At 38.5% G+C, this 18,561-nt stretch overlaps 1 protein-coding gene and 1 long non-coding RNA gene across 2 annotated transcripts in view; one reads left to right on the top strand and one right to left on the bottom strand.

Moving 5' to 3' along the window:
- Positions 1-1,690: 1,690 nt before the first annotated feature.
- Positions 1,691-18,561, bottom strand: part of LOC309665139 — a 324,111-nt gene continuing 307,240 nt past the window's right edge. Inside the window, exon 8 of the long non-coding RNA XR_014266232.1 lies at positions 1,691-1,706. This is a non-coding gene — a long non-coding RNA (uncharacterized lncRNA). The remainder of the gene's footprint in view (positions 1,707-18,561) is intronic.
- Positions 1,699-18,561, top strand: part of KMO (kynurenine 3-monooxygenase) — a 61,009-nt gene continuing 44,146 nt past the window's right edge. Inside the window, exon 1 of the mRNA XM_082470540.1 lies at positions 1,699-7,018. Within this exon, the coding sequence (XP_082326666.1) occupies positions 6,944-7,018 (75 nt within the window). The 5' untranslated portion in view covers positions 1,699-6,943. The remainder of the gene's footprint in view (positions 7,019-18,561) is intronic.

The following is an 18,561-nucleotide window of genomic DNA, read 5'->3' as shown; positions in this document are numbered from 1 at the left end:
TATTTAGCTGTTTTTCTGGAGTTTTATCTTATTGCTTCATCTGGTACATAGTCCTTTGCCTTTTCATTTTGTGTATCTTTTTGTGAATGTGGTTTTCGTTCCACAGGCTGCAGAATTGTAGCTCTTCTTGCTTCTGCTGTTTGCCCTCTGGTGGATGAGGCTATCTAAGAGGCTTGTGCAAGGTTCCTGATGGGAGGGACTGGTGGTGGGTAGAGCTGGGTGTTGCTCTGGTGGGCAGAGCTCAGTAAATCTTTAATCCACTTGCCTGCTGACAGGAGGAGCTGGGTTCCCTCCCTGTTTGTTGTTTGGCCTGAGGCGACCCAGCACTGGAGGCTACAGGCTCTTTGGTGTGTCTAATGGTGGACTCCAGGAGGGTTCATGCCAAGGAATACTTCCCAGAACTTCTGCTGCCAGTGTCCTTGTCCTTTCAGTGAGCCACAGCCACCACCCCCCCCGCCTTTACGTATTCTCTTTCCCACTGCTTTATGTGTGCCCTCCAAGAGTGGAGTCTCTGCTTTCCCCAGTCCTGTCAAAGTCCTGAAATCAAATCCCGTTAGCCTTCAAAGTCCAATTTCCTGGGAATTCCTCCTCTTGTTGCCAGACCCCCAGGTTGGGAAGCCTGACCTGGGGCTCAGAACCTTCACTCCAGTGGGTGGACTTCTGTGGTATAATTGTTCTCCAGTTTGTGAGTCACCCACCCAGTGGTTCTGGGATTTGATTTTATTGTGATTGTACCCCTCCTACCGTCTCATTTCAGTTTCTCCTTTGTCTTTGGATGTGGGTGTCTTTTTTGGTAAGTTCCAGTGTCTTCCTGCTGATGATTGTTCAGCAGTTAGTTGTGATTCTGGTGCTCTCACAAAAGGGAGTCTCTGAGCTTTTTTTGCATGTAATGTCCTGAAAATATCAAGTCTAACTGTTCTATTGTGTCATTTAGGATCTCTGTTGCCTTACTGATTTTGTCTTGAAGATCTGTCCATTGATGTTAGTGGGGTGTAAAAGTCTCCTAATATGATAATATTCCATTCAATTTCTCCCTTTATGTCTCTCAGTATTTGTTTTATATATTTAGGTGTTCCTATGTTGGCTGCATATATGTTAATGAGTGTAATACCCTCTTATTGATCCCTTTATCCTTGTCTAGTGTCCTTCTTTATCTTTCTTTATGTCCTTTGTTTTAAAGTCTATTTTGTCTGACATGACTGTTGCTACCCTGACTTTCTTATCATTTCCATTTCATGAAATATCTTTTTCCATCTCCTCACTTTCAATCTGTGTGTCGTTTGCCATAAAGACAGCAAGTTGTAGGCTCTTGTTTTATTATCCAATCTGCCATTCTGTTTTTTGACTGGAGCATTTAATCCATTGACATTTAAGGTAAATTTGATTAGATATGTATTTCTTCCCTTTTTTTTTTTTAAATTATTATTTATTTATTATTTTATTTTGGCTGTGTTGGGTCTTCATTTCTGTGCGAGGGCTTCCTCTAGTTGCGGCAAGCGGGGGCCACTCTTCATCGTGGTGCGCAGCCCTCTCACCGTCGCGGCCTCTCTTATTGCAGAGCACAGGCTCCAGATGCGCAGGCTCAGCAGTTGTGGCTCACAGGCCCAGTTGTTCCGCGGCATGTGGGATCTTCCCAGACCAGGGCTCGAACCCGTGTCCCCTGCATTGGCAGGCAGACTCCCAACCACTGCGCCACCAGGGAAGCCCTTTTTCCCTTTTTAAACCTTATTTTCCAGTTGATTTTGTATTTTTTCTTTGTTCCTTTATTTTTCTTTTTGTTTTTCCTTTTGTGGTTTGATGGATTTCTTTTGCATTATGATTGTGTTCTCTGCTTTTTGGTTTCTGTAAATCTATTGTGTTTTTGATTTGTAGTTATCCTGTTTTTCAAGTATGTTAACCCATTACTATATCTACTTGCTTTAGACTGGTAGTCATATAGGCTCAAACACATTCTAAAAAATAAATTTACATTTCCTTAGTCCCCACACCCCACATTTGATGATTTTGATGTCCTCTTTCACATCTTCATGTTTATCCTTTTGCTGTTCATTCTAGTTATCTGCTCTTTCACAAGAACTTTTTTGCTTTTTTTTTTTTTTAATCTGTGTACTGGCTTATTTGAGTGATTTACATTCCAACTGTGATTTTCTCTTTCCTGTAGATTCTTGCTTCTTTTCTATTTAGAGAAGAACTTTCAATATTTCTTTTAGGATAGGTTTAGTATTGCTGTATTCTGTTAGTTTTTGCTTATCTGAGAAATTTTTATCTCTTCTATTCTAAATGATAATCTTGCTGGGTAGAGTATCCTATGTTGTAAGTGTTTCCCTTTCAGTACTTTGAATATATCTTGCTATTCCCTTCTGGCCTGCAAACTTTCTGTAGAGAAATCAGCTGATAGCCTATGGGGCTTCTCTTGTAACTAACTCTTTGTTTTTCTCTTGCTGCCTTTACAATCCTCTCTTTATCTTTGACTTTTGCCATTTTAATTACAATGCATCTTGGTGTAGGTCTGTTTGGGTTCATCTTGTTTGGGACCCTGTGTGCTTCCTGTATCTGGATATCTGTTTCCTTCTTTAAGTTTGGGAAGTTTTCAGCCATAAGTTATTCAAATGCAGTTTTAATCCCTTCTTCTCTTTCTTCTCCTTCTGGGATCCCTATTATGTGTAGATTGGGACACTTTATATTATCCCATGGGTCTCGTATAGTGCTTTCATTTTTTTTTTTTCATATGTCTTTGTGTCTTCTGATTGCATGTTTTCTATTTTTTTATCTTGCAGATCATTTATTCGTTCTTCTGCATTATTTAGTTTTGTATTTATTGCCTTTAGTGCAGCTTTCATTTTGGCAAATGAATTTTCTAATTTTAATTGTCTTCTCTTTATAGTTTCTAGTTCTTTTTTACAGTGATCTGCATTTCTATTGATAGCCTTTCTTAATTCCTTCAGTATTTCTATTAACTCTTTTCTGAACTCAGGATCTAATAGACTGGACAGTTCTGTTTCATTGTTTGTTCTTTCAGGGGAATTCTCTTGATTGTTTAACTGAGAGTGGTTCCTCTGTTTCTTCATTTTACTTATATTTCTCTATGAATTTAGGAGAAACAGTTATCTACTGTGTTCTTGAAAGGCTGTTTTTACGTGGGAGCATCCCTGTGTAGTATGCATGAGTCTAATAGTTTTGGTGTGAGAGCTATTTTTAGTATGAATGCCTACCATGTCTTTCCTCAGTGTGTGCTGCCCTTTATCCCTTTGTTAAGTTGTGTGATTGGTGTTGTGGTGAACAGAGACTGCACTGGATGTTGAGTGGGGCCTCCTCTTTGTCTGTTGTTGTCACAGCCCTGTTGGGGGTAGGGTCTGCTCCCCAGTTGTTGGAGCAGAAGATCCCATATCTGTTTCTCAGCTGCAGTGTGAGGTAGGTGGGACTGGAGCACTTTTGCCTGGAGAGAAGCCACTGAGTATTCCTCCCTAGGAGCTGTCCACTAGGAAGTGCACTCTGTGCACTCTGTGGTATCTGTCACCCATTGTGCGGGCTCACAAAGTACATGGTTTTTGACACTGCCTTCAGCCCCACCTCAACCATGGGGATGCAGGTGATTGGCCTGGGTGTTCTTCAGGCACTGTGCTCACAAAGCCACCAGTGCAGATTCATCAGTGCAGATTTGCTGAAGTTAGGCGTCGGGACCACCACTGTTGTGCACTTATACCTGCCATGGGAGCTATGGAATCAGTCCAGTCCCCAGCTCTGCCTCTGCATGTGCCCACCCACAAAGACTGCAGCTGCTATCACTGGACCCACCCCAGTTACAGGAGCACCAGTAATCCACTTGGATGTCCAGCAGGCACTGAGTTCACAAAGCTGCCACTGGTGGCATAAATCTGTGGATCACACAGCTGCTGGCACATGGCTCAGATTTCAGCCCTTCTTTCTAAGTCATGCAGCCCCTGGGGACTGGCTCAGATTTCAGCTCTGCCTCTGCATGTGGACCACCCACTGGTGCTTGCACACTCCTAGAGTTTGTAGAGGTGGAGCCATGCCCCCTGTGAGCATGCTGAGAATGAGACTGCTATGGCAGAGCAGTGTCCCTCCCTTCATGCTTGTGTTAACAATGGGGCTTCTATGGTGGACCAGGGCCAGTCCTGTGTACACCTGTGGTTGTTGCTCAGACCACACTCCAGCCCCCTCAGGCTGTCTCCATGGAGCCAACCCCAATCCCCTGTCTGTCTGCTGAAGCCCAAATTTCAGCAGCCAGCTCCCACACACCAGCAGACATGCATTTCGGTCTGGGGAGTACCGGGAGGTGGCCAGGACTGTCTGTGCTGGTCTCTCTCTGTTCTACCTGCCACAATCTCGCTGCTGCACTCTCCTCTGAGCCTCGGAAGCTCCCTATGTATCCTGACTGTTATCTCAGCTGTTGAAGGGTGTTTCTGGGAAATTTTCCTCTTTCACAGCTCCCTCCCAGGGATGCGGGTCCCCTACCAATTCCTTTTTTCCCCCCTTTCATCCTACTTGGTTACATGGTAATCTGTCTTGAAGCTTTGGTTGTATGAGATCTTCTGTCAACATTCAGTAGGTATTCTGTGAGAATTGTTCCACATGTAGATGTATTTCTGATGTATTTGTGGGAGGAGGTGAGTTCCACGTCCTTCTATTCTGCCATCTTGATCTCCCTCCTGCAGTTTTTTTTTAATTTTCAAAAAGAATTTTGAACACTCAGTTTAAAATTCTCATATGGGAATTAGATAACATGAGTACCTACTCCCCCCAAATAAATAAATAACCATCAAAAAAACCCATAAGGGAAAAGGTTGATAACATTTGATATTTTAAAACTCAGAATATCTTTTCATCAAAACACATCATTAAGAAAGCAAAAAGGCAAGCCACAGAGTAGAAGAAGTTATTTGCAATATATAAGAAGAATAAAACTCGTATCAAGTGTCAGTTAAAAAAAAAAGACCACCCAAAAGAAAAATGAACACTATACAGAGGAAGAAAAGCAAATGTGAATGAACAGGAGAAAAGGTGCCCAACTTCCTTAATAATCAGAGAACGCAAATTAAAATGACAGTGAGATAGAGTACACACCCACCAGACCAGCAAAAAGTAGATGTACTAGCGAAGTACATGCTGATGAGGATGTGGCAGAAGAGAAACTTCTACACACTGTGTCAAGTAAAAGTTAGTATAATACTTTGGAACATAACTGTGGTTTATTTTGGAAAGTTAAAAATATGCATAACCAGTATGTAATTCCTATACATACTCATATGTATGTGTACTACATTGTATATACAAGGTTGGTCAAGCAGCAGCATTATTCAAAATATTAAAAAATTGGAAACACCCAAATATCCATCAGCAGTAGAATGGATAAATGAAAACAAGTGAACTAGAACTCCATGGAATAACACAGATGGATCTTAAGAAGCATAATATTGAGAAAAAAAGGAAATTTCAAAGAAAAAACACGACATAAATTCATTTACAGTAAAGTTTAAAAAGAGGCAAAAGGGCAAAACTAAATTATTTTAAGGATGCTTGTATGAATGGTGGTTACCTCTGTGAAGGGGGTGGTGATCGGCAGGGAACACATGTAGACTTTTGGGGTTCTGGCAATGTTTTTTTGTAACCTGAGTGGTGAATACATGGGTGCTTGCTTTACAATAAGTTATTGTACTGCACACTTGTGTTTTATGTACTTTAGTTTTTTGTGTTACAGTCCACAATTTTAAAAAACAAATGAAACTGTTCTCTGTATATTGGAATTCTTGAGTTTATGTTGTAAATGAAAAAATAGAGCGTGGAAAAGCATGTAAAATGGGTTACTATTTATGAAAAGGAAGGGAGGAGGAGGGAGGGAAGGAGAGAGAGAGAGAGAGAGAGAGAGAGAGTGCTGTTTACAGAAGAGTAGGGAAACCCAGACACCAAAACAGTGGCTGTCTCTGGGCAGGAGAAATAGGTGGCCAAGGGACGGGGTTAGAAGAAAAATGACTATTCACTGTATACCCTTTTGTGCCTCTTGTATTTCATACCATGTGAATGTAATATTACCTATTCTAAATAAATAAATAAAAATTCCTAACAACTTTTTCTAGCAACTCTAACCATACTTATCCACAAGGGGTCACTATTGAATGATGTCTAACTCTAGTTCCTCACCAGGGAAAAACCGTTCTGAAGTCTGTCTGCCCTCGCCAGGGAGAAAGCATCTTCATTTACGTTCTGACTTTATTTTACACATCATGTTCCATTTTTTAAAAAACCCTCAATTCAAAAATATGCACAAAAAATTTCAAATATGCTTTTAAAATGGGGTGAAAGAAGACAAAGAAGTGGAAAGATAATATGAAGCCATGAATGAATTTACAAAAAGCATAATATTAACCATCTCCCCTAGTGTTAATGCACAAATTAGATTCTAATGTTTCTAGCATTTGATGCAAAAAAAGACAATCCATGAGGACCATTTAACTGAAATTCCTGACCAGTCTTAATAACAATAATAATCCACAGATCAATTATGAAACCATGCCATCTTCCTAAAAAAAGTGTAAGATGCTCTGGGACATGAGACCAGGGAAGTTTCATTCATGGCTAGTCATGGATGAAAATGAAAGTAAGAATACACGGTTTAGAAAAGGAAGAAGAAAAGCTGTAAAACCGTGCTTTAAAAATTCTGTTTTACGCATAAGATAGTGAGTGGCTTCACTTGGCTGGATTTTTCAAAATTTGATTATTGCAATGAATTCCCTTTTTTCTTAAAGTTGAGCTGATTGTCCTCTGGGCAACTAACGGGTTAAATGCTACCTTCTAAGTTCAAGGAAAATTAGCCTTGCTCAAATAATGCTGCTGGCTCACAAATGCAGGGCTTTGGGCAGAGTAAAGACCGGAGGAAATCAGTGTGTAGGAGACAGTTTTCTCCGTGACAAGACCAGCAAAAATTATGGAAACCACTTTGGCAGTGATGGATTCTTCTGATATTCAAAGGAAAAATATAGCTGTCATTGGTGGTGGCTTGGTAAGAATCTATTTGGATATATTATTCCTATTAGCGGTATTATATTAATTATCATTACTCCTTTTTATTTGTTTATCAGAGATTAACTTCTTTAATTTTTTTCTTCCAGTTTTATTGAGGTGTAATTGACATACAGCGCTGTATAAGTTTAAAGTGTACAGCATAATGATTTGACTTATATACATGAGATGATTGCTGCAATAAGTTTAGTGAACATTATCCCTCATCTCATACAGATACAAAATAAAAGAAAAAGAAAAATATCTTCCTTGTGATGAGAACTCTTAGGATTTACTTTCTTAACTTTCATATATAACATATAGTAGTATTAATTACATGTTATACATTACACCCTTAGTGCTTATTTACATTATAACTGTAAGTTTGTACTTTTTGACCACGTGTTTGTTGTCATACAGAGATAGTATATTATTATTGACTATATTCCTCACGATGTACAGTTCATTTATCTTGTAAGTGGAAGTTTGTACTTCTAATCTTCCTTACCTATTTCACGTATTTTAATGATTATTACTAATCACTTGTAAGGATTGTTCGCTTTCTTTTGAAACTTTTCTGATATTTAAATACACCTTTTTAAAATGTGGTATTAGTTTAGTTTGCTCTTTTCTAGAAAAGTGATTTTATTTCCATTAAATACAAAAGTGTCTGTTTTCCCTTGCTTTTTCAGTACAGCATTTTTAAAAATAGAAAATAAAGCAAATCGAATTTGATTAATCCCCAAATTGGCTACTTTTAAAAAACAGATTATTAGTGTAAATAGTCATTTTAATCAAAACATTTGCCCCACTTTGGTTAATAACTCAGTTTATACTGTCTAATAAGAATAAAAGGGTCAAGAAACACGAAGTTAATGCAAAACTATCATGTTGAATGTTCACTAGTTATCTGAGTACTTGGGAGTAAAACCTGTTTAGTCACCTTATTTGGCTGGTGCAGTGGAGCTGGTCCTAGGGTGGTGAAGTTAGGCCTCCTCTCTCACAGAGCCGGTGAGATGAAGGGGCCGAGATGGCCCACGTTTAGCAAGATGTAGGAGGGGGCTCTCCTCTGCTTCTGTCTTATTATATGAAAGCTAGTTCTGCTTAACGTGGGGTTGCCTCAGCTAAACTGTATTTCCCTTCCCTTAGCAGAACTCTTATTTTGGAGTAAATATATCCCCATTAGTTAAAGTTTAATCATTTTGGTTTTGCTTTTGGTCTAATCATTTGCAGGCCTTTAGTTCATTCATTCATTTACTCAACAAAAATTTGTTAAGGGCCTAATATGTGCCAGACACTGTTCTGGGTTGTATATAGATCAGTATATTTTATATCGCACATAGAGTTATACAGTTTGTACTAATTCTGACTTTTGTTTTGCCTTCTTTCTTGTGTTTTCCCCAAAGTACGATGACAGTTCTAACATTTCTGGTTCTAAATTTCGAAATGCTAAGGAAGGCTACCACATGCTGTGTTGGCCAATGCATGTGACATCATTTCTTCATACTTCACACCAGGCTTCAGTCCAGTTTTTTCCTATCTAAATTTTGCATAAAATGAGAATTCATGTATTCAACAAAATCTTATTGGGTGCCAGCTATGTGCCATCATTGCTTTAGGTACTAGGGATACAGTGGTGAGCATTCAGTGAGGAGAAAGACAATGGAGAGGAAAACGAATAAATAAATTCGGTGAGACCTAAGCACTATGAAGGAAATGCAAGCAGGGTAATGTTGTAGTGTCTTAACGGGTGTCTGTTTAGAGTGTGCTCAGGGACAGCCTTTCTGAGGAGGAGGCATATGACCTGAATAATGAGAAGGAAGCAACCATGCGAAGGGCTACAGAAAAAGCATTTTGGGTAGATGAATGACTGTCCGAAGAGAAACACTGAGGCTATAGATAATGGGCTGGGCACTTTCTTGGAGCAGACAGAAGGCAGAAAGAATGAGTGTGGAGAAGAGTAGCTGCTGAGGCTGGGGAGAATGAAATAGCCAGAGATCTTAGGATCTTAGAGGGCAAGGCAGACAGATTTTATCCTAGACACAATGGAAAGCCATTGGAAGATTTTAGGTAGGAAAGCAAGCTGCGATTTTAAGATTCCTTAGGCTGTTATGTAGAGAAGAGTTGGAAAAACTGTAAGAAGACCAGATACACCAGTTAAGAGGCTGTTGTGTTTGACCAAGACTTGGACTAGGGTGGCAGCAGTGATATATCTTAAAATGTCTCTTAGAAGTCCAAGGGGAGATAACAAATATGTGATTGGATATATGATTTTGGAAGGCATAAAAGTGTGGGTATCATCCACAGATTCCTCCCTGAATAACACTTGAACTCTTCATCATGTAAACACGTCATTATCTGTGCATGCATACATACATGTGCTAGAAAATAGAAGACATGAATTAATACACGTGTATTAAGAAGCAACTAAAATTCCTCTGCAAAGGAATTCTATTTACCTTATTGCTCAGTCCATGCCTAGGAATCAGGTTTGATTCTTTTTTTCATTTTATGCAAACCCCATTCCTCTTTCACTCTACCAGTGAGCCTTGGTGGCTCTATATCCAATATATATTTCAATTCTGGCCGTTGCTAACATCCTAGTCCAGGCCATCTTCATCCTTCATCCATAGTCCTGATTTCCTCCTAAGTGGTCTCCCAGCTTCTACTCTTATCCACAGGCAGTGGATAAGCAGCAGCCACTTTTAAATCATTAGTGTGATAATTATCACTGTTTGCTTAAAACCTTCCAGTGGTTTCCCATTACAAATAAAATAAAATCCAAACTCCTTACCAAAGGCTCTACAGGAACTGAGCCTGTCTATCTGCCTGGCCTCATCTTTTCCCTGTTTTTTGTTTTTTTGTATTATTTATCAGTATCTGAAATTATACACTTTATTTGTTTTTGGTAAATAGGTAAACTATTTATTAAATATCTACTCCAACTAGGATATAGACTCTTATGGCTGGAACCATGCTTAACATTGCTTAATGTTATTATTTAGTTAGTATTTGTCAGATGAATGAGTATTTGTCATTTGAATGAATGAGAGGGATGAAAAACTCTTCTTAATGATATGAAGGTAAAAGAAATTTCATATTGGATGGAAGTCTGAATATTGAGGAAATTAAGAGAAAAAACATTGATTAAACAGAGCAATTCAAGAAGGTTAAATTCAATACATAAAGGACAAAATTATTTTCTTGCCCATCTACTTCCTTGAGTTTTTTTTCCCACCTTTCCCATACTCTTCCTCGCCATGGACTGATCCTAGCCCTTCATACTGTCTACTACATTAAAGATTCTCTCTGGGCCCCAGGGGGAAAAATGCAATGGAGCTGAGAACCTTTACTCAGAAGTCCAAAGAATATAGTGAACTTATTTTTTTCCCAATGGTGCCTTGCCTAGTGAAAGATTACCCTTAGAATTTGTCTTTGCTCTAGCATAGTGATTATCTGATTCTGTGATTAACCAGCTGATTTCTGTCCTTTGAAGACATGTCAAGTCCAAAAGGTCAGAAGGAGCCAATAGATCAATGAAAGAATCTTACTCAGAAACTAAAGGTGAAAGAAACTGTAAACCATGATCATAAATTGGTGAAAGTTTAGCTACTGAAGAGTGGAAAAAGATGTTAAAACAGTTTTTCAAGAACGTTAATCTGGATATTTAGCAAAATGACTGTATTGACTTAGTTACCTTCCTTCTTGTGTGAAACACTGCTCCCAACCCCTTCCCCTGCAATGGTGATTACCTCCTGGAAGCTGGGGGAACCTCTCTTCCTGCAAATGCGTACAGAGCTTTGCTTGCCTTTCTCACAGACTGCATTCTGTTAAAGTTATAGATATGCGTAGTGTATTCCCCATAGAAGGTTTTTAACTTCATGAGTCTAAAGATTTTCTTATCTTTGGGTCCTGCTCCCTTTCCTTTTATGAAGGTTATCCCAGTGCCTTATACTGTCAAACACACTAAAATATTTTGTGTGCATGAGTTTGCTTTCAGAACAAAATGGGGGATCATGCTCTTAGAAGTTATGGGCAATTAAAAGAAAGACAATATTTTTCATCAGAATGGAATCATAAGGAATGCAGTCCTTTGAAGGACTAATTTGAAAAACAATCTCTACTTTTCAGGCTGGAAGGAGTTTTACAGTTTTCCAATTCTAACAAGTTGACCTAGGGGAAAAAACTGCCACACAAGCCGCCTTACTTTGTGTTAGAGTGAGACGTGTTTTCTTCACAAAGTGACAAGCCAGAGAAGTCAAAAGAAAGGCCATCTATCCTGCATATGTGTCCTTAAGATATGTAGGTATTCAGGTCCGTGGTATTCAGAAATGCTGCTTCTAGGTGACTATTTTCAATGTTTACAGGTATGATGGAAATGACCAGAGATTTCAGTGACAACTACAGCTACTGAGCCCTCACTTTTTGGCTGAAGTTTAAGAGTTTTAGCTGAAAGGACTATTAAGCATTCCAGCCTTAGCTGCAGCCTTCTGTTGAAGTATGTGTGCATTGTTCTGGCACACACTTTGAAGATGTATTTTAGGGCAATATTGAAGCATTTCTTTTGTCTCCCCTGCTGACAAGCAACCCCACTCCCTTCTCCCTATGTTTGACCCAGCAAAATTCTCCATTAAGAGCTATTTAGAGGGTAAAGTCATTCAAAACATCAGAGTAAGGAGACTTGTGCATTTTATGACTTACTGTTGTTAATTGTGCCCTCTCCCCTAGTATTCAAGTCATTGCCTTTGAAACTGCTTGACCTTGATTCTATGAGAGGTTGTGTCTCACTTCTATAGATGATAATTCTGTCACAGATTTATAGGCTCAAAATAGTCCTGATGCCAAATTGGCCCTAGATGGTGTTTTCTGCCCTTTCTCCCTAGGATCTTTCCCCTCAGAGCTCACTCTTCACTCAGCTCAGTTGGACAGAAAGAGCAGAAGACAGTGAGGAGGAGGAGGAGAGGCTGCAACCAGCTGGAAGCCCAAGAAATCTTACCCTCTCTGCGTCTCGTTTTCTTCATCATGGGCTAAAACTAGATCCCTAGGTCTTTTTTTTTTTTTTTTCTACTTGTTTTATTTTTATTATTTATTTATTTATTAACATCTTCATTGGAGTATAATTGCTTTACAATGGTGTGTTAGTTTCTGCTTTATAACAAAGTGAATCAGTTATACATATACATATGTTCCCATATCTCTTCCCTTTTGCGTCTCCCTCCCTCCCACCCTCCCTATCCCACCTCTCTAGGTGGTCACAAAGCACTGAGCTGATCTCCCTGTGCTATGCAGCTGCTTCCCACTAGCTATCTATTTTACATTTGGTAGTATATATAAGTCCATGCCTTTCTCTCACTTCTTCCCAGCTTACACTTCCTGCTCCCCGTGTCCTCAAGTCCATTCTCTACGTCTGCGTCTTTATTCCTGTACTGCCCCTAGGTTCTTCAGGACCATCTTTTTTTTTTTTTTTTAGATTCCATGTACATGTGTTGGCATACGGTATTTGTTTTTCTCTTTCTGACTTACTTCACTCTGTATGACAGTCTCTAGGCCCATCCACCTCACTACAAATAACTCAATTTCATTTCTTTCACGGCTGAGAAATATTCCATTGTATATATGTGCCGGTCCCTAGGTCTTTTAATTCTACAATTATGCTGCTTCTTTTTCATACTTCCTCACTCACAGATCTCTAGCTTTGTTCTCAATGTAGTATTCGTAAAAACAGAAATCAAATGTCACCCAGAATTTTTACTTTCTCCAAAATAAATATTTTGGACACATATAAACCATCAAATGTTTCATAATCTTTGGTCAAGGTCTATATACAGTTCCATATATAGGTCTATATATAGTTGGTTCAAGTGTATACTTTTTACTTTATGCAAATATTGATGAGACAAACCATGTAAATAACTTAATTACCTTTATTATTATTATTTTTATTAATATTAAAATAAAACTCTATTCACTCCACTCTTGTTTTCTGCTCTTCAGGCACTAAAACCTGTGTATGAAAAACCTTTATTACTTCCCTGATATCTAGCAACTTCTACAAACAGAAGTAGAGTGGATTTTTTTTGTGACCACAGATGTCATCCTGCATTTGCTCAATGGCTAGGGATAAGTTTTCATCTCACTCTACCAGCTTTCCTCAATCTCTTTTGTAATTTTGCTTGTGCTTCATTTCCTCCCACCGAACAAGTTTTCTTTCAGCTATCTTGCTCAAGTATCTATATTTCTCTAACACACCAAACTAACATTTTGAGATTTTTTTTTTTTTTGCTACCTTGATGGACTTCTAAGGTGCCTCATAAATCCTGTTCTCACCTACATAAAACAGAATTCCTTGCTCAGAGTTTATTTCATTTGCTACCTGATGAGCAGTACCTGGAATGGAACCAGTAACTCTAGACAGATCAAAGTATTATTAACTGCCTACAAGGAACGTGTTTTGCTTTCCTTTTCATTGGTTCCAAAATACTCTGTTTGTCCATCTGTCCATAAACATCTGTCCATCCACGTATTCATCTATCTGTCTACTCAAAGAGAAAAGAGCACTCCTCCACTGTTGATAATCTAAATTGGTACTTTTTTCTGGAGGACAATTTGAAAAAATACATGCTGATTGGCTTAAAAATAGGGGGGAATTGCGGAAAGCAGCATCAGCGCTCTCTCTCGAAGTCAGCCTCAGTAAGGCGCTGCATTTAGAGGAACGATCGTCCTTCAGCCTGAGGGGAATTAAAAGTATTAGAATCTTTAATGTGGTCTCTCAAAAACACCAAATCTGGAGTATGTTCAAAACCTGTAACAAAACCTTCTAAAAATCTCACTCACTCTCAATCTCTTTCACGTACTTTGCAGCTATTCTAAAAACAAAACCAAAGAAGATACAGCAAACTCCTCCCACACTCCAGGCAATCAAAATCATCTCCTCCACTTATCTCAGATTGTCTTCTCCCTCCTTTCTCGTTACCCTGTTATATTTATTCCATTCCTCCCTGGTACTAAGGCCTAAGAACCAATGGGGCAGACAGAAAGAGGGTGTAGATCTCAGAAGTTTCTGAGAGTTTGGTCCCTGCCACTAAGACTTGTGCTTTGATGGACCATTTCGTTACTGTGATTTTATCAAAAGAACTCAGTGGGCACCATGCAATCATTTATAATCCTAAAAAATTAAAATAACTCAAATGTACAAATATAAGGGCACTGTGTACAATGAAATGTAATGTAATTATCAAGTATTATGATTTAAAATATTTTATGACTTGGAAATATATTCACAGTATACTATTCATTTTTTAAAGGAAATTATGAAATAAAATATATATCCTGCTACCATTTTTAAAAGAAATATCGTTTGCTTTACATACATAGAAAATCTTAACACCGGTTCTCCCTGATGGTAAGATTGCGGGAGATTACTTTTTTCTTCATGTTTATCTGTATTTTCTAATTTTTTATTAAAAAATGTTAAGGTTTTTACTAAGTATCAGGTCTGTACCAGAAATAGAAAGATTGATAAAGTACAAGCCATACATCACATATCATTATTCCCTGGGCAGTCACAGCCTGGTGGGAAAGTCAGACAGGAATGTAAATAAATAATTTAGTTAATTATGAGAGATGTTAAAACACATATATATATATACACATACACACACACACACACACACATATATACATTCATGAAATTAAAGAAGAAAAGACAAGTCTTTTGGAGTAGGAGAGATACTGAGAGAAATTGCACAGAGGACATGAGTCTTGAATGAAGGCTAAAGCAGAAAAAAATAGTCCAGGCAAAGGGAACATTAGATTCAAAGGCACGTAAGTATAAAAGTGCATGGCATATTCAGGAAATATACAGTGACTTTGGTATACCTCTTACAGATAGTACAAGGGAATAGCAAAAAATGAGCTGGAGAGAGAGGCTGGGTTCCCATGTAAAAGTCTTTTATGCCATGTTGAAAATTTGGGACTTTTTCCTAAGGACTTATGAGGAGCCATTAAAGGATTTTAAGAAAGAAAATGTATCATTTGATTTCTGTTTTAGAAGATAACTAGCTCTGGTGGAAGTATGGCTTAAATAGGTAGAGACTGGGGGGGAGGGAGAGTTACTAGAAAACTTGTAGTAGTCCTGGTGAAGGGTAATGAGGGCCCCATATAAGGAAGGTGGAAGGTATGGGTAGGAGATCTATTTTGAGAGAGCGTCAAGAGGTGCAATAAATAAGACTTGTCATCTAATTAAATGTATATCGGTAGGAAGGGAGGGGCATTAAATATTCTCTGAGGTATCCTGGTTGGGTGAAATAGTGGGCAGAGTTGCCATTCACTAAGAACTACAGAGGAGGAGAAGGGTTTGAAGGTTGAGGAGTGGGAATAAGCTGAATATGAGGTATGTTGAGATGAAGATTCCTGTAAGACACCCAGGAAGAGAGGTTCAGTAGTCAGAGATAGTATTCTGGAGAAGGATCTAGGCCAGAGAAAAAGTCATGAACAAGCTTTCCTAAGAGCCCCTACTTGAAAGTGTGTGGGGCATTCATCTTATCATCATCAAAGGAGGGAAAATCAAGACTATTGCTCTGCCTTAGAGACCAAACTCAGTTGATACAGGTCAGAGAGTTCAGAGTAAGGTTTAAATAATAAAACAACATTTGGCATAACATACACAATTCTAGCAGATGGAATAGTTACAAAGTATGAAGACCTTTTTAAAAAAATTATTTATTCATTATTTATTTATTTAGGCTGCGCTGGGTCTTAGCTGTGGCATGAGGGATCTTCGTTGTGGCACGTGGGATGTTTTGTTGCGGCATGTGGGATCTTTAGTTGCGGCACGTGGGATCTTTTTTAGTTGCAGCATGTGGACTTCTTAGTTGTGGCCTGCAAACTCTTAGTTGTGGCATGCATGTGGGATCTAGTTCCCCGACCAGGGATTGAACACAGGCCCCCTGCTTTGGGAGCTCAGCGTCTTACCCACTGGACCACCAGGGAAGTCCCTGAAGACACTTTTATTTGCTTATTTCAGAATAAGTACAGTTAACAGTCTTGTTCTTCTCATGACATTGCTATGTTCAAAGATCAGATTCTTCAGAGACCAAGCTATAGTTTCATGAGTAGGAGGTAGTAACAGGCTTTACTAAAGTCTGTTTGGTGACAGACTCATAAACAAGCTCTGTGATTCTTAGGGAGAGTTTTATATGCTTCATTAGGTCAAAAATAGTTGACACATGTTTAACATTACATTATCAGATTAATTTCAGACACATTATATTAAAAGGCATAAAAGGTATGACTTTTTTTAAATAAATAAATGAAATAAATTTATTTAAAAAATAAATAAAATAAAATCATGGAGATCAAAATATCAACAAGATACAATCTTTCAACTTAAAAAAACATAAAGTAAAAATAGAGACAAATGCAGAATTTGTAAAGGAAGCAGCGATCTGCAGAGTGGGGCTGGAAGTCACCATGTAAGTGTGATATTCTCCAGAAAAAGGTCTTGAAATTTAGTTGAAGCAGGTCAGAGCCCAAAGCTATTCAACATGGGGCCCTCGCATGGGAGCCACTAGTGTATAAGAGGAAGAGATTAGATGCTGGACGAAACATGAAAAAGAAAAGAAAACCAAAACTCCAACACGACAACAGGAAGATCCATCACAACCGTCATCATTATTGTCGTCGTCACCATCACCATCACCATCAGCTGCAGCAGCAGCAACTAGAATGATCTTTTAAACCACCAATGACTTTCCATCTCCGTCAGAGTCAAAGCCGTATCTTCCCAGTGGCCTGAAAGGCCCCCTGTCCGCTGGCTCCCCAGCTCCTCTCCGCCCTCACCAACTATTACTGTCCCCTCCCTCCTTCTTCCCCAGCTGCCCTGGCCCCCGGCGCTGCTCCAACACACCAGGCCCCTCCTGCCCGAGGACACTTACACATGCTGTGCCCTCTCCTCTGCCTGGATCGCCCCCCCGCCCCCATCTTCATGGCTTCCTCCCTTGCTTCCTCAGGTTTTCCTGAAAGTCAAAAAGGTATGACATTTTTATAATCATGTTGCCTCTTCCTGTCAAAGTCAGCATTTATAAATTAAAAGGTACAGTTTTCTCATGATCATTGGACACTTGAACAATCATTGCTGAAGAGGTCACATGGGAATCAGCAGAAAGTTAATGAATCCTATTACAAAAAGCCACACCTGCTGAATGCCTGAGAAGCTTATCTCACTCACATTTATATAAAAGAAATTTTCAAATTATCTTTTAACTTGGTATGTTAGGCATCAATATAATGGGTCAGGGTGGGGTCAAAGCATATGACCTTTAAAGAAGGAAGTAAGACGAGAGGAAGTAGAGAAATGGAAGAACAATAAATTGGGTAAATCCATAATTACGTAACCCAGGAATCTCATCAGAGCTCTGTTTAAGCAACCAGGCAAGACCAGTTGTTAATAAAACATTTAATTTACAAATTATTTTATGATCAAATCTGTTTACTGCTGTGGACTATTGGTGTTTCAAAAGAAATATAGAGATTTTTCATAATTGTCCATGTTGTTAATAGAACTGTCTTAGCTCTGTCCAGGCTTAACTCTAAGAACTGGCATGAAAACTGCTGATTGCTCCCAGGAGTCTAACCTTGCCTAGTTTCTTCTCTCCTCTCACCACCCTCCTCCCCTATTGATGCACAGGAACCAGCTGTGCCTTAACCGAGAGTTTGTGGTGTGCTCAGAATGATGTACACACATTTTCCTTTGCATTTATATCTTCATGTCTTGCTAGCCTTTTTGCCTGTGTAACAACTAAAGAAGGCAGTTCATTCCTGATTAAGTGCATTTTACACAAAGTAAGAAGGAGAAATAAAGTTAGAGTCTGAAAAGTACTTTATTAGCCATGTTACTAATCCTTCTAGTTGAATTTATGTAACATCTACCAATATTTTTTCTTTTAATTTTATTCAAACCTTAGTTATACAGAATTGGACACCTTATTATGACTGGTCTTGAAGAAGACATTTTTGTTTATTCTTTTGTTTGTTTATTAATAATAATAAGCAGCAGTACTTTTGAACTCACCACTCAACCTGGAATTGATACATTGAATGACTTATAACAGCCTCTGTGCTTCTCTTCCACCCATTACATTGGCCTGAATCTTGTGTTTATCATTCTCTTGATTTTAGAAATATATATAAAAGTTTTATGTATATATGATATATGCTGATCATATATATACACAGATAAATAATATGCTTCTAAAAATATATACTTCTAAAAATTGTTATATACATGTATCTGTGGTTTAGTTGTAGTTGTCTTTATTATATGAGTATCATGCAGTATGAAGTCATCTGGGACATGTTCTTTTTACTTGTAGTGTTACTAATATATTCATATTGTAGTATTTTATTGTGTAAATATACCATAATTTATTTGTCCATACTTCTGTGATGGCTATTTAGGCTGCTTCCAGTATTTTGTTTATTTTTAGTTATGAAAACTGTGGCTCTAGATATTCTGGCATGTGTCTCCTGGAGTTTCTCTTGGGT

Source organism: Balaenoptera physalus, assembly GCF_965194825.1.
Source record: "Balaenoptera physalus genome assembly, chromosome: 1".
NCBI classification, from domain to species: domain Eukaryota; kingdom Metazoa; phylum Chordata; class Mammalia; order Artiodactyla; family Balaenopteridae; genus Balaenoptera; species Balaenoptera physalus.
This window is presented reverse-complemented; position numbering and strand designations above follow the sequence as displayed.